Below are 15,433 nucleotides of genomic sequence, written 5' to 3' on the forward strand. Positions count from 1 at the left end.
ATTGCTCGTCGTAAATGCAACAAAATTTATCAATCATAGCCTCAAGTTCACAACTTATCCGTTACACAGTTATTCAACATAATGAAACCGACGATACCATTTATTAACAGCCCAATTTCAATTATTCTCTTTTTCATTACTCTTCCTTCTTGCAGCACTCTCAGCACTCAGCAAAAATGTCTTTGAAATATCAAAAATGGAAGATGGCAAATTAATTAATGGCGTCAGCCATCACTAGCTGTACACACATACAAACAAATAACTCTTCAAGCAATATAAGTAAGTAAACGCATACACAGAGAAATATCACACAAACAACGTAATCAGCGCCATCATCGCACATCCTCCACCTTTGAGCGCTTAACCGCGAGAATCTTAAGCCGAAAATGTATGGTTTACTGTTGGAGAATCTCTCCGAGTATATCAAATCCGTTTATGGTGAAGAAAAATGGGAGGATATACGTCGCCAAGCTGGTATCGATTCGCCCTCGTTCAGCGTGCATCAAGTTTATCCAGAGAATATGCTGAACAAGTTGGCGAAGAAGGCGCAACAGGTAAGTCGATTGAGGCGGATTATCGTATGGCTGTAAGTACCAATACATATTTGTAAGTGCATATTTATGAAAGTACGCATATGACTGTGCAGAAGAATAAGCAAACGAAAGGCGAAATAATTGGTTTAAGTCAAGGGTAATGGGCTATTAATTGGTCGTCTTAACATGAGAAGTATGTAAATACATACATAGATTATCTGAGTTATAATAGTGCACTTTGCCTCTTAATGACCGTGAACTTTTCTTACATGCATATATATTATATAAGTAAATACTCGTAGCATATAAAATACATAAGCTCACTGGAATTCACGTCCTATTAGTTTGAAAGTTGTATGGCCCAGTGGCTTGGCGTACCTTCATAAAATATATAAGGTATTGTCGCATAAAAACGCCAATCGGAAATAACACATCAACTATCGAGAAATTGAGTTTCATGCTGTGATTAAGCTCCCTACTAAGTAAGAAAAAGCACCGCAAACCATTCCGGAAGAGATAATATTTGCTAACATGGGCTTCTGTTCACCAAAAATGATGGTTTATAAGTGATATTGTCTACTCAAGCATGATAGAGAATCAATAGATAGAGACGGAATGAATTAGACTAGCCAATTGAAGCGACCTCAGTTATTAATAAACAACTTCCTTTGAAAAAACGGGCTTGGATGTTGTTTTAAAATAAAACATGAAAAAATGTATATTTTTTTAGGCTTCACTATTTTTAATCGAAATACGGCTCTTAAAAATTATATATGAAAAATGACATGAGCACGTCACAGGCTGTCATACGAGAATTAAAATGTGCGCCTGATAAGCACTGATACGTTCCTGAGCCATATGTGTGTCAGGGGGTATATGAAACTTCTAAAGCAAATTATTCGACTGGACGTAACGGAACTGTACAGTTTCTGCACTGGACGTGCTGGTACGATACTAAAGTAAAGAAAAACGCCGGGACATACGAAAAATATTTTTATTTTACGCAGAAATCACAAATTATTTTTAATTATTTCTTATTACGACACTCCCAGGCTTATCCAAATCAGCAATCTCGGGGTCACGCCCTATGTAAATATCATAATTCCAGACAAACCCCTCTTCTGTGCACAGTTTATAGATTTTCAAGCCGTATTTATGAGCTTTTGATGGGTTGTATTGACGGAAAGATATCCTGCCTCTAAAGGGCATCATCGACTCGTCAATGACGATACCTTCACCAGGTGTTAGAAAGCTCTTCCAGTTATTGATAACAAGGTCCAAAAGTGGTTTTATTTTGTATAGACGGAGCTTCATTATCAACAAAGTGCCAGCAACGTAATATTGACGAGAAATTGTGAAATATTGGACTTGTCCGTCAATTTTGCATTTTTGTATTGGGACAGGGAACGTGTTAAGTGGTTATTCCCCAAGAATCCAATTAGCTCTTCAGCACCATTTTCTTGTCACTTCCTCGCTACCAACACGTTATACGGGTGATTCCTACACGGCTCTATCCAGTATGAGCGATTGAGAAACCTTATAAGGTTGTTTATCTCTGTACCATCAAGTTCTTCGAAGTTCTCAAAAAGCGCTTTGCCAAGGGTTAACAACCTTGCTTTCCAAAGGGCAGGGCATTTACAAAAGAAGTGGAAGATATTTGCCTCTTTCTCCGGCTGATTACAAGTAAAAAAAAAATAAATAATTGGAGCGTACACTTCTGTCAGGTGTTTGGCCGAGCTCCTCCTCCTATTTGTGGTGTGCGTCTTGATGTTATTCCACAAATGGAGGGACCTACAGTTTCAAGCCGACTCCGAACGGCAAATATTTTTATGAGGAGCTTTTTCATGGGAGAAATACACTCGGAGGTTTGCCATTGCCTGCCGAGGGGCGACCGCTATTAGAAAAATGTTTTTATTAATTTTGCTTTCACCGAGATTCGAACCAACGACCTCTCTGTGACCTCTACGGCTGATTACTAGTATGGCAGTATAAATTCTAAGGATTTTGGATGTTTGCTCACCTATTGGTCAGAAACCAGTTATCCCTACCGTGCGTGCAGGCATCCCTTTTTTACATATTTATCAATGTTGACGTTTATTTTTTGGTTGTAAGTAGGCCATAACGGTCTGCTGACTTTGCATATCGTCTGATCCCTCCATCTACTTACAATCCGCGATTCATAGGTATTTTGCGGAGATTGTATTCTTGAAAGAATGTTGAAAAAACTTTATGATTTTCAGACTTATTAAATGTTGGCAAAGTTTGGTATGCAGTTTTTTTAAGCTAAATATCATCGTTTTTTATATTCCTAATATTCCTTTGTTATTTTTTGGGATGAAATATAGGTTAGGTTAGGTTAGCCTGGTTGGCAATAAGCCACGCATAGACCTTTTTGGGATGAAATATAATTTTAAATAAATTTTTGGAACATTTTTAAAACTAATTTTAGAACATTGTTTTCGCTAAAAATTTTTCGGAAAAAAATGTTTTTTGTCCTCTTTGAAAAAAGTTCTTTCATATAATTTGCGCTTTATTTGCACACTTCAGGTACTTGGCGTTTCCGAGCGTGAGTTCATGGATCAAATGGGTGTGTACTTTGTCGGCTTTGTCGGTCAATACGGTTACGATCGCGTACTATCCGTACTAGGACGACATATGCGTGACTTTCTCAATGGTCTGGATAATCTGCACGAATACTTGAAATTCTCCTACCCGCGCATGCGAGCGCCTTCCTTCATTTGTGAAAATGAAACTCGACAAGGACTCACATTGCACTATCGATCGAAGCGGCGCGGTTTTGTCTACTACACCATGGGACAAATCCGTGAAGTGGCGCGACACTTCTACCACAAAGAGATGCATATCGAACTGGTACGCGAGGAGATACTCTTCGATACGGTGCATGTGACATTTCAGCTGACATTCGATAATCGTGCATTCACACTGGCATCGCTGGCGATGACACGCGAGGAGAAGCATTTACCCATCAGTGCACATGTGCTCTTCGAGATATTCCCATTTTGCATTGTATTTGGGTAAGTATACGCTACGGTGAATTGAGGGTGGCCAATTAGGATGTCAGTTGACGGGGGGTGGGCTTGTGTAGTTTGTGGCTGCCAAGCAGTCAATACTGACTGTCTGTAATTTGAATATGACAATGGCGCTTGTGGTGGATTTTAATTATGTGGCGCAGCAGTGCATTTCAGCGCAGAAATGTTAACTGTTGCATTTGCATGGAATGCAGCTGTTGTTCACATACCATTTGTTGTTACACTTCGCCTACGATGCCTCCAATGCATTACTAATCACATGCTTCCTCTTATAATTTCTCTTCTCTCACGGGGTCACAAATTTATTGCCGCTTCGCAGTGCCGATATGGTTGTGCGCAGCATTGGTAATTCTCTAATGGTCATTCTACCCGACCTGCTTGGCCAGAAAATTACCGCCTGGTTCGATTTGGTGCGGCCACTGATTGCCTTCAAATTCCAAACTGTAAGTAGAGTTCAAGCTAATGAAGTGGTGTGTAATTACTGAAGCAGTAAATGGCAGTTGAATGTGGTTTGAATCAGGATTGATGTAATGGTAATTCTAAAGAAATACTTTTACGTTAATATTTTGCTACAAATTTACCAACCACTTTGAACTACCAACAGCAAATAGCTAAATAATCAATCTAATGGCAAGTTACTTGTATTTTTCTACATTTCATTAGATTTTAAATAGAACAAATAATATTTTCGAATTGGTCACAGTAGAGCCCGTTACAGATCGGGTCGATATTCAGCCCTCCACTGAACTATTGCTGCACGACGATGGATCAGAACCGGAAAAGACGTTGCGGCTAAAAGGTATTTATATAAAACCCCCGAAAAAATAACTAAGGCAAACTTATTTGATCATTTTAATTTGTGGGGTAAAAATTTTTTAATTTAAAACAATTTTTTTTTTTTTAAAAGCGCATATAGAGACTTACTATAATATCATTAGTGGGTATGTTAGGAATAAAAAACCGATATTTTTACCGTAGTACAAGGGCAAGTTCATCATTTAATTTGCGTCGCAGTTGCAGCGCAAGTGAACGAACCTTAGAAATACTATTTTTATTTAGAAAATAACATTTTGTAGTTGTTTTAAAATACCGCGTGGGGCATCCTTTGCAAAGGGAAAAATACCATAAAGTAAGGCTTACTGCGAGGAAGAACTATCCAACCGGAAGATCGTGCGATGATTGGAAAGGTCTAGCTGTGTCATCGACAATTTCATAAACAAAAGTGATCAGAAAGACCCCGCGGGTTAATGATAGGGCAGAGAGGGAGGTCAAAATATGTGTGCGAAAGAAATAATTGAGGAAATGGGCTTAGAAGTAGGAGTACAATAAACGCATTAAATAATGAAAAGGGATTTGAAGCTTTTCTATGAAAATAAGCGTGACAAACCAGAGCTCTTACCAGGCACATAGTGCCCAGCTCCGATTTGCTAAAAACTTGAGGTTCAGGAATGGAATGAATGGATGAAAAGAAGTTTAACTTGGATGGCAGTGACGGTTGACAAAAATATCGGTGCTCCAAAATTTATCCGAAAATAGTGCGTCAGCAGCGCAATTTCAGTTGAGGTCTGGAGAGGCATCGAGTATAAAGAAAGTACTCCTACTGGCTGCATTAACATCAAGCTAAGCTCTATTTATTATACACAACAGCTAGATAGAGAAGCCTGAATATATTTCCAGCAGGATAATGCCGTCATTCAACGCTCTTCGAAAAGTAGAGAGTTTCTGGAATATCGAGGAATTCCAACACTCGATTGGTCATGACTTGAACGCCTTCGATAACCTTTGGGACTTCTTATACGAGGAGGGTTCAATAAGTACCCGTGCTAGAAATGAAGACACCAATTTTTCAAAAAACTTTATTTATTTTCCAACATAGTCCCCTTTTAGAAAGATGCACTTCTCCCATTGCTCCGACCATTTTTTAACCCCTACAAAAACTAGGATTTGTGGAACTCTCCAAAATACGCGTCTGTCTCTGACTTCCTCGTTTAAACTAAATTTGTTCCCGCGAGCCATTTCTTCATGCAGTTTGTCGGCGACAACTCCGGATGAATGTGCCGGTTCATTATGGTGGTGAAGCAGCACTTTCTTTTTCGCCAAATGCGGCCGCGTCTCTTTCAACTTCTTGTGAAAGCGGTCAAATAACTCACTGGGGTATCGTCCAGTGATCGTTCTTTTTTTTTTTTTAATCCATGAGGACGACACGGTTCGCATCCCAAAAAATCGTCACCATGACCTTTCCGGCCGATGGGACTATCTTGCCTTCTTGGAAGGAGATTCACTGGAAGCAATCCAATATTTTGATTGTTGCTTTGTTTCTGGAGTGTAATGTTGAACCCAGCTTTCCTCAACGGTGACAACTCGATACAAAAATTTCTTCGCATCTCGCTTAGATTGCTTTAAAACTGCTTCGAAGTTAACAACCGCATCCGCTTGGTGTCCACCCTGAGCAATCGCGGTACCCATCAGGCAGACAATTTTTTCTTCGCCAACTTATCATGTAAAATATTAATTGCCGTTACGGTCGACACACCTATGGCCTCTGTTACTTTGCGCACTTTCGTTCGTCGATCAGCGAGAACCATGTCGTGGACTCTTTCAATGATTTCCTCGGTAACCACGCCTGCCAGACGTCCTGGTTGCTCCTCATCAAAAACAGATGTTTGCCCACGTTTAAGTTCGTTAAACCAATGTCTGCTGTCATTCGATAGCGAAGCGTTCCCATAAATAGCATCCAAAAAACGAATTACCGAACCGTACTGTTCTTTTTCCATCTTACCGAAAATTTCGAAACACGTCTTAGTCGACAAGATGCCAAATCCAAACTAACCCATCAATCAGTCTGAAATTTGTTTTGCCATCGTTTGATAGATGGAAGCACACGATGTTAACACTAACTTCCCTCAGGAAAGCCCTCTGTCATCAAACACGGGTACTTATTGAACCGCCCTCGTAATCCAAGATTTTCTGTTATGTCCGTCAGTTTAAGAATGTAAAGGAACTCAAACTGTCAGCACACGAAGAGTGGGTAAAATACAAGATGGCGCCAAATTAATCACCCTATCGGAAGTTTTATAATTTTTGCAAATGCCGTCGTCCATCAATCATATTTGATATTTGTAAACTAGACAGCTGCAGTTTGGAACGCGCAAACAAAATTTATGACTAATTTTTCGCCTATTTGTATACCTATAAAACTTGGACGTGATTTTTATCCGATCTCAATAATATTTAAACCTATCTAAGTAAAGTGCAGAACTAGACGAGTATTACATTTTTTGAAGTCCTTATCGAGATACACGCAATTACCCAAAAACGGGCGTGACACCGCCCATTTTTCAAAATTTTATTTGTGTCATATTTCTTAATTCGAGTAATTTTGTTTCATTTGTGTGTTTCATCAATTTCGCCCATTTCAATACCAAACTACCTTAGACAAAGACTAATATGTGTACTAAGTTTCATTGAAATATATTCATTTTTGCTCCAATTATCTAACTTATTGTACTCACTTATTTTCGAATAAACTTTCTTCATTTAGGTCAAATGGTTTATATGGAAAATTGGCGCATGATCATGTTCTTGGGCACGCCGGTTATGCCTGATCTCAACTCACTCATTACAACCGGCTTGTATATCAACGATTTATCAATGCATGACTTTAGCAGGTTAATAACAAAGAAAAACCCACCCTGTTCAAGTCGACTGTAAAAATCTGCCTTTATGTAATTCAATTCTCTAGAGATCTCATGTTGGCCGGTACGCAACAATCCGTCGAACTCAAATTAGCGCTCGATCAGGAGCAGCAGAAGTCAAAGAAACTGGAAGAATCTATGCGTAAGCTGGATGAGGAAATGCGGCGTACAGACGAATTGCTTTATCAGATGATACCGAAACAGGTGGCCGATCGTTTGAGACGTGGCGAAAACCCCATTGATACATGTGAGGTAAAGAATAAAAAAAACATAATATTAATCATTCTCGCCCCTTATGCTCTCTAACCCAAAATTCTCAACACTTACAGATGTTCGACTGTGTGTCTATACTATTCGCTGACGTGGTCACATTCACCGAAATCTGCAGTCGCATCACACCCATGGAAGTTGTATCCATGCTTAATGCAATGTACTCCATATTCGATACCCTTACCGAAAGAAACAATGTGTATAAAGTGGAAACAATTGGCGACGCTTACATGGTTGTGTCGGGTGCGCCAGAAAAGTCTGCTAATCATGCAGATAAAGTTTGTGATATGGCCTTGGATATGGTTGATGCCATTACCGATCTGAAAGATCCCTCTACGGGACAGCATTTGCGCATACGTGTTGGCGTACATTCTGGCGCAGTGGTTGCTGGTATTGTAGGCTTGAAAATGCCTCGATATTGTCTATTTGGCGATTCGGTTAATACGGCGTCACGCATGGAATCCACGGGTGCAGCGATGAAAGTGCACGTATCCGAGCCAGCAAAGCAATTTCTTAGCCCCTATTATAAGTTAACTGAGCGGGGCGAAATCGATGTTAAAGGAAAGGGTCCTATGAAGACGTATTGGTTGGACGAATGTGAAAACCGTAAATCATTACAGTTGCCACCCGAACTATTCCATCCGATTTCAACATTCACTGCGCCAACAGCCGCCACGACTAGCTCTAGTTCATCTACAGCAGCCTCAACATCTGATCGACGCTTGAGTGTATCACAAACATTGAAGGCTATCATGCCAGCTGCTGCCCAACCAGTCATAGGCTCAGTTGAGCGAATGCAATTGGTTAATGCCACAAGTGCTATGATCAACTCAATGGATGTGGTAAGTTCAACGCCACCAGTGCCGTGCAGTGCTGGTAAGGAACGTGGACGTATATACTCTCCAGTAACTTTTACGGATGTAGCGCGTCGCAGCATAGCAAATTCACCTATACGCAATTCATATGGCAGCAATGAACGTGGCCGTGAATCGAGATCTAATTCTATGGGGCATGTCTTTATGCGTTCGCCCAGCGACATTTTCGGTTCACTCATCTTAGACACAGAGGAATTTTTGGAAGACTTGCAATACTCACGCACCTCGTTGGTTAACACTGGCACCAGCTCTGCAATATGTCCCTACAGTCCAGCACCTACTTTTCGCATAGGTAGCGCACCGGCCAAACCACGTCCAAATAATCCGGATCAATTTACGCCAGAAGAACTAGCAGCAATGGATCAGATAACACCACCATCCACGGCCCCACCACAGGAAACTGTCACATGCAAAGTAGCACCGTCAACATCGTCAGCCTCGTTGGAAAAGTCCAAGGCCAGGTAGGTGTCGGAACACTGAGGACGTTGAAAGTGTATTTGAGAGAGATAAATGATTTTCAGAGGTCAAGGTGACTTTAGGAGCTTTACGGACTTACATAGCGAGGTATTTTATGTGTAAATGCGGTTAACATTACTGATATATATTTGAGGTTAACTACTACTATGTTCTATGCAATTCGCTACTCTATAAGCCTCACCACTCTCTTTCTCTCTCTATCTCACCTTGGACTGATTAATTATTCACAAACTGTATCCCCATCACTTTTCATTGACATGTAAAACTTCCAGAGTAACAAACTATAGACATACCATTTATTCTTATTTGTAAAATGTATTTTTCTGGTTTGCTGTGTTTTTTTAAACTCCTGAATAATTTCTCTTTATAATTAGAAAAATCACATTTTCACGTAGCCTTACCGTAACACAAGAGCCAGTTGCTACACCAGCACCTGTGCAACAGCAGCAGCAGCAACAGGAGAAGGCACAAGCGATCGTTGCTCCAAGCTCTCCTGCAGTCTCCATACCCATACCAGTGGCACCGAAGGTAACCGCAATTGCCATTCCCTCAACGTCAGCTATAAAGCCTGCGCAAGCAAGTAAGAACATATCATTCGGCAACAGTCGTATGTCATCACAAGAATCTCTGTCCCCCTGTTCACCACCAATTCGCTCCAACTCTGCACCTCTACCTATGTCTAAGGCAGCACGCAAAGCATTCCTCGCCGCGAAACAAACGAAAGCGATAGAAAAACTAGACAGGATGATTGAAGAAGTAAATGAAGTCGATGTTCAAAACAAGCGTGCGAATATGCGCCGCATGGCCGCCTTTCGGGATGAAGGTGGTGGCAATGAAGGTCTAGGCGGCGGTGGAGGAGGAGGCTGCCCGCTATTTTTGCCACCACCACCTGGTCCACCAATGACAAACTCCATATCAGACTCGGGCATATCTCATCACGGGTAAGTAATATAAATTAGAAGATGAAGACACTTTAAAAGGAGCTTCCAATGAACTTTCATGAACTAAATACATAAATAATTTCTCCTCTTCCCCAGTCACAACCACAGCTATTCGTCTGTACACTATGCCACTTGTCATCATGCTCATGAGCCGAAAATGAGTAACAGTCACAGTTTCAGTCATGCTCGCTCAACTGCACACCAGTGTTGTACAGGATATAATCACTCCAATGGGCGGCATCGAGTGCATTCCAATGCATGTCAATTGTTGTAAGAATGGCAGTAGATGAGACGTTGTAAGGTGGTGGACGAAAGAGTATAAAAATGTATGCTTAAGAAGGTGCTATATATATATACTTTTGTATGGATGCAAAAAATGCCTGAAAGATCAGGAGATGCTCGGTATACGAAACAAATCCAAATTCGTACCAAAAAAAACAAATAATAAAAATATAGGTACCTAATATAATAATTAATTAGGATTATCAGAACAACTTACACATAGATATATAGGCACTCATGCATATACAGGGTCCGGTACTCGAAGTGTAACCAATTAAAAAGGCCATACATTTAGGCTGGAAAATTAATTTTATTCAATTCAAAGTAAAAAATGTGTGAAAATAAAACAAAATTAAAAATTAATTTACTTTTACTCGATATGTCCACCTTTTGCCTTGACTATGGCCTTGAGATGATCCAGAAACGAATCGCAAGCTGCCCGAATGTGACTTGCAGGTATTTTGGCTTACTCGCGTACAATGGCTTTTTTCAGCGCCTCGAGACTGGTGAATCGTTTAGTTCTGCCCTTGCTCTCCAAAATGGCCCAAAGAGGGTAATCCATCAGATTCGCGTCTGGTGAATTTGTGAGCAATTGTGTGGAGATTATGAAGTTCGGAACTTTGTTTTTTAGCCATTCTTGGTTCACTCGAGCTTCGTGAGACGGTGCCGAGTCTTGTTGAAACGTCCATGGTCTGCCACCGAAATGTTTGTCTGCCCTCGACTTCAAAGTATCCTCCACAATACTTTCCTGATAATAAATCGCATTTACCTTGACACCAGGCTCGATGAAAACGAGCGCCATCTGCGATTACAGCAACCCAAACCATTACCTGTGGCGGGTGCTGCCTCCAGGTGGCCAATCGATGACTCAAATTCTCGTATGAAACGGTCGGTCAAATAAACCCTATCATTTTGTGAGTTTACGAATTGCTCCTTTTGAAAAATTGTCTCGTGAGAAAACACAATGTACGGAAATTGAGAGCTTTCGGACAAGCGAAACAACCCCTCCGCTCTCTCAAGTCTGGCTTGTTGCTGCTTTGATGTGAGATCATGCGCCTTTTGGGTCTTACAAGACTTGAATTTGAGATCATTTTTCAGTATGTGGCGATTCATCCGGGATTTCGCTCAAGTCACTTCTTCTCTTTTTGAACCATTTCTCGTGACGTTGCGGTCTTTTGATGACCACCTCCATGACGTTTCACGATGCTACCAGTATCATTGTAACGAGTAATGGTGCGATAAACAAAAACTCTATTTACTTTAAGGGGATCGAGCTCACGAACAATCGCTGGTTGTGATTTTCCAGCCAAATATAATGCAATCACACTATTAACCCGTGCCCGTGCATCAGCTGCGCAAGCGGTCTGAAGTTGTTTACTCTTCAAGTACCGAACCCTGTAAGATGATTAGTTGTTAATTTGGTACAATTTATGTCCATACGCTTAAAAACAAGATTTTGTATTACTCTCTCGTTGCTAGTATTTTTCTTTGCTTTTTTATTACCTTTTTTACCTATTTTTGGAAGTAACCCAAAATCGCGATACACGATCTCAGCTTCGGTGGCCGCTTTGCAAATGCAACAATAAAAAATAGAAAAAGCTAAAAACACATGACAACTGTGAAAAAATATTGTTTTTCGACCCTACACAAGAATGGTAGAATACGATACATCATTATACAGATTGAAGGATAATTTTGAGAGTAATTTTTTCAAGGTATGACACCTTGGAGAATCGAGGGAGAGAACTGAGAGGAAAATAACAAAATAGCCAATTGTTTTAAATAACAAAGTAAAGTTAAGGTAAAGCGAACTCATACAAGGTGGTAGCAGTTGTACAAAAAAACTGTTTAGATGTATTTTGAAATTTGATAGTGTGAATGTCAAAATCAACTGATAATTTTCCACGAACTGCAAACAAAATATATATAAACAATCAGAATGGCCAATATAAGACCGTAATCCAGCTCTCAGCAAATTTCACAGAATCGGCTGATAGGCCAACGAAACAACGGACGTCTTTACACAAAAATTGGGATTATGTTGGTGATATACGAAAAAAATCAACATAGTCCTCACTTATGTTGCTTCGTTTGCGTCTGAACAACGACTGAATAAACGAGTGTATGAATACGTGTGAAACGAACGGGCAGAAACCGTCTGCTGAGGGTCCTGTGACGTGGCGTACAATTTTGTTTTTCACCATAGCTAATGGTCACACTTGGTGAATCTATCATCCTAGGTATGAACAAAATAGATCACTTTGACCTTCAAACCACCAAAATGATTAAAAACACAGTTGTTCTAGTAACACCGCCTTGAGTTAGGTTATGTCATTGTATACATTGGAATAGAATAGAAAGAAAGAGTTGCTGGTTAACAAACAAAAATGGTGTCAGCCTAACAGCAGGTTCCGTAAATTCATCGAAACCCGAGTAGCGATATCGCTATAGACATATGTAACCCTTTGTATTCGCTTAACTGTGCAACCGACACAAACCAAGTGTTGCTAAATTCAAGGTGGAAGACCTAAATTTGGCATCCAATATTATTTTTATTTATTACCTTTTTATTTTTTTGTTCGTCTTGTTTTTTTTTTAAGAGGCTCCCTGTCCAATGAACCACACATTATACATGTGACAAGTTTCCCCACACTTGCCTCTTATCGTACTAGTCCACGAATCATTTACAGTCGGCCAAAAAAGTTTTTGCACCGTTATCTTTTTTACAATATTCACAATATTTTTCATACAAATTCGTTGGTTTTGTCATGAAAATACAGTGTACCATAAGCGGACACTTTTTTCAATACATACCCCAAATCCTTAAAAATTTCTTTAAATACTTTTCTCATAAGCGGACAAGCACCCAAGCGCTGTATGATATAATATATAAAGTGTATGGTATAAAGTTCAAAATTTTAAAATATGTTGCTTTTGTTATAGTATGGACGATTTTTTTAACAAACAAACAAAAACTACCATGAAAAACATTACGATTATTGTAAGAAAACTGAATGTACCAAAACTTTTTTGACTCACTGTATAATCGTATATGAACTAATTTCATGTTGACTATAGACGGATTTTTTTTAGGTATTTGGCAGAGAAATATTGTACTTTCATGCAGCGATGTGTGAAAACGTGCATAGTAAAAATAATATAATATTAAATATTATATTTTTGTTTTTAATTTTATTTAAATTTTTTCTGCCTTACAGCAAAGCACCGCGTTTCCATTTCATGTGAAATAGCTGCCCAAATCTATCTAAAATGTTTAGCTGCGAAATATGCATGAAATTTCACAATAATTTTACGACAAAGTTGTACTCTATTCACGCTATGAAAAAGATCGCAACATGTTGCCACAATGATGCCAGCAACATTTTTTCGCCGCTGTGTGCATTTGTGCACGAATTTAAAAATTGTGTTCAAATTGAAATTCAGCAAAAATATTAAAAAAATCTGTATAAAAAGTAAGCCTACTTAAAATATGATAAATTTTTAATTTTATGACCGCAATTTTTTTTCTCTTTAATAGAGGAATGTGTAATAATGGTAATACCCAAAACCGAAATAAGCGAGGAAGACAGGGCGCTGAAAGCCATCTTTGTCCCCAAGACAGTCGATTCTACATTACTCGTCGCTACGGATTTATATCCGGCCAAGGACTATCACTCGAGCAGCATTTCCCATACATGTCTGGATATGTTTATGCTGCTACGACCACAACGACCTTCTTCAAAGATGGTTTCTCCTATTGGTTTTTTCTGACTTCCATTTATGAGAAAATGAGCTTCAGCTCTACCAAAAGGTAGTGTTTTGCAGATATTTTTGCGCAAATTGTAGTCCTTCAGCTTAAGCGCTGGCATAATTTGAATTTCGAAGTGGCGAAGTCTAAGATCCATCCTCAATATTTCATGCAAAATAGTTTTTGGAAGTATCTTTTTTTGGTTCTTTCGCACTTTAAGGGGCTCAACCAGTGTGACTGACAAAAAAACAGGTGGTTTTTGAAAATTTATTTTTAAAAAAGTTTTACATTGATTGTTTTAAAACTTTGTAAGTATATTAATATATAATTAAACTTCAAGTACAAATTTTTTCAAAGGAAAATCTGGACTTTTCTTCTAATAATAGGGCATCTCTCGAAGGTCCAAAAAAAAGTTTCCCCACTGCTGCCTTTGTTACGGTCTTCAGAGTGCCTGAAATAAAAAAAAAACAAAAAAGTCATTAAAGATGATGGTATCACGCGTTGATTAACGCAGGATTGTGGTGAAAAAACGAAATCCAAAAAAATCCCGCAGTTTTGAAAAAAGTATAAAAATTTAGCTTGAAAATGTGATAGTATTTCACATCGCAAATTTACAATTTTTATTAGATTGAAATATCGGAGGGTCATTCAATGTAAAAATGAATACTTAAAATGAGGAAACAAGATTCAAGTCGATCGTAAAATTAGTTTTTAAGTTACAGTGGCAGCAAATTAAGAAAACGCTATTTTGAGAAAAACGTTTTTAAAGAAAAAAATACTGATCTCACATTTATAAAACGATAAATATCATACCTAATCCTAATCTGCTATTCCAGGCCCATATAATTCACCTTCTTCTTCTTCAAAAAGTTGCTGCTTGCTTGCTGAAAAATATGAAAAAAATTTTTTTGAATTTTTCAAAGTTTCACACTGGTTGAGCCCCTTAACGAAGCCGGTGAGTGTCCGATCAAAACTCGATCGAAATTATTTCCCATGCACATGTGTCATATATGAGAATTTTTATTTTTTTATTTTATTTAATTTTTTTATTTGCATAAGGACATAAAATGTATGTTTTTTGCATATTTCTATATGCATATTTGCATATTTTAATATACAAATAGGTAGTATCAAATCAGTTACAGAATACAATAAAACATGTGGGGCATATGCTATGAAAAATTGTTCTTGAATGGGGACATTGTTACATTAAATTTAATTTTTTATTTAAAAATTTTACACAAAAAAAAACGTGAAGCTTTATAAAATTCTAAGTGTGAGTTTCTGAGTCTCTGGACTGGTTTTCCGAGCAGCAATTTAGTCGAATTTTATAATGTTTAAGTTAGGAAAACTGTGTTTCATTACACTTACACATCCACAAAGCAAGAAATAATAAAAATAAATACTATATAAGTACCAAATGAAACGCAAATTACCTTTTTAAAAAAATATGAATACTAGTAGGTAAAAATATAGAAAGGCTAAACTTGATTTCGAGGAGAGATTGCAAAGGCTTTACTGAATGTTAATATCAAATTTGAGCTTTTAAAGAAATAGTTATT

At 38.5% G+C, this 15,433-nt stretch overlaps 1 protein-coding gene across 1 annotated transcript; it reads left to right on the forward strand.

Annotated features, from left to right (window-relative positions):
• Positions 1-161: 161 nt before the first annotated feature.
• On the forward strand, positions 162-13,511 carry LOC128871537 (soluble guanylate cyclase 88E). Its single transcript, XM_054113372.1, has 9 exons — positions 162-554; positions 3,081-3,568; positions 3,903-4,026; positions 4,247-4,382; positions 7,125-7,251; positions 7,326-7,530; positions 7,608-8,884; positions 9,275-9,841; positions 9,938-13,511. Exons 1-9 carry the CDS (start codon positions 387-389, stop codon positions 10,113-10,115), a joined length of 3,270 nt encoding a protein of 1,089 aa, XP_053969347.1. The 5' UTR covers positions 162-386; the 3' UTR covers positions 10,116-13,511.
• The last annotated feature ends 1,922 nt before the right edge of the window (positions 13,512-15,433 follow it).

This window comes from Anastrepha ludens, chromosome 2, assembly GCF_028408465.1.
Source record: "Anastrepha ludens isolate Willacy chromosome 2, idAnaLude1.1, whole genome shotgun sequence".
NCBI lineage: Eukaryota > Metazoa > Arthropoda > Insecta > Diptera > Tephritidae > Anastrepha > Anastrepha ludens.

Bases quoted from the DNA above. Each gene is read 5' to 3' on its own strand.
- LOC128871537 (XM_054113372.1), top strand. From the start codon at position 387: ATGTATGGTTTACTGTTGGAGAATCTCTCCGAGTATATCAAATCCGTT. The intron at 555-3,080 runs GTAAGTCGATTG...TGCACACTTCAG, and splicing joins TGGCGAAGAAGGCGCAACAG to GTACTTGGCGTTTCCGAGCG. The intron at 3,569-3,902 runs GTAAGTATACGC...GCCGCTTCGCAG, and splicing joins CCATTTTGCATTGTATTTGG to TGCCGATATGGTTGTGCGCA.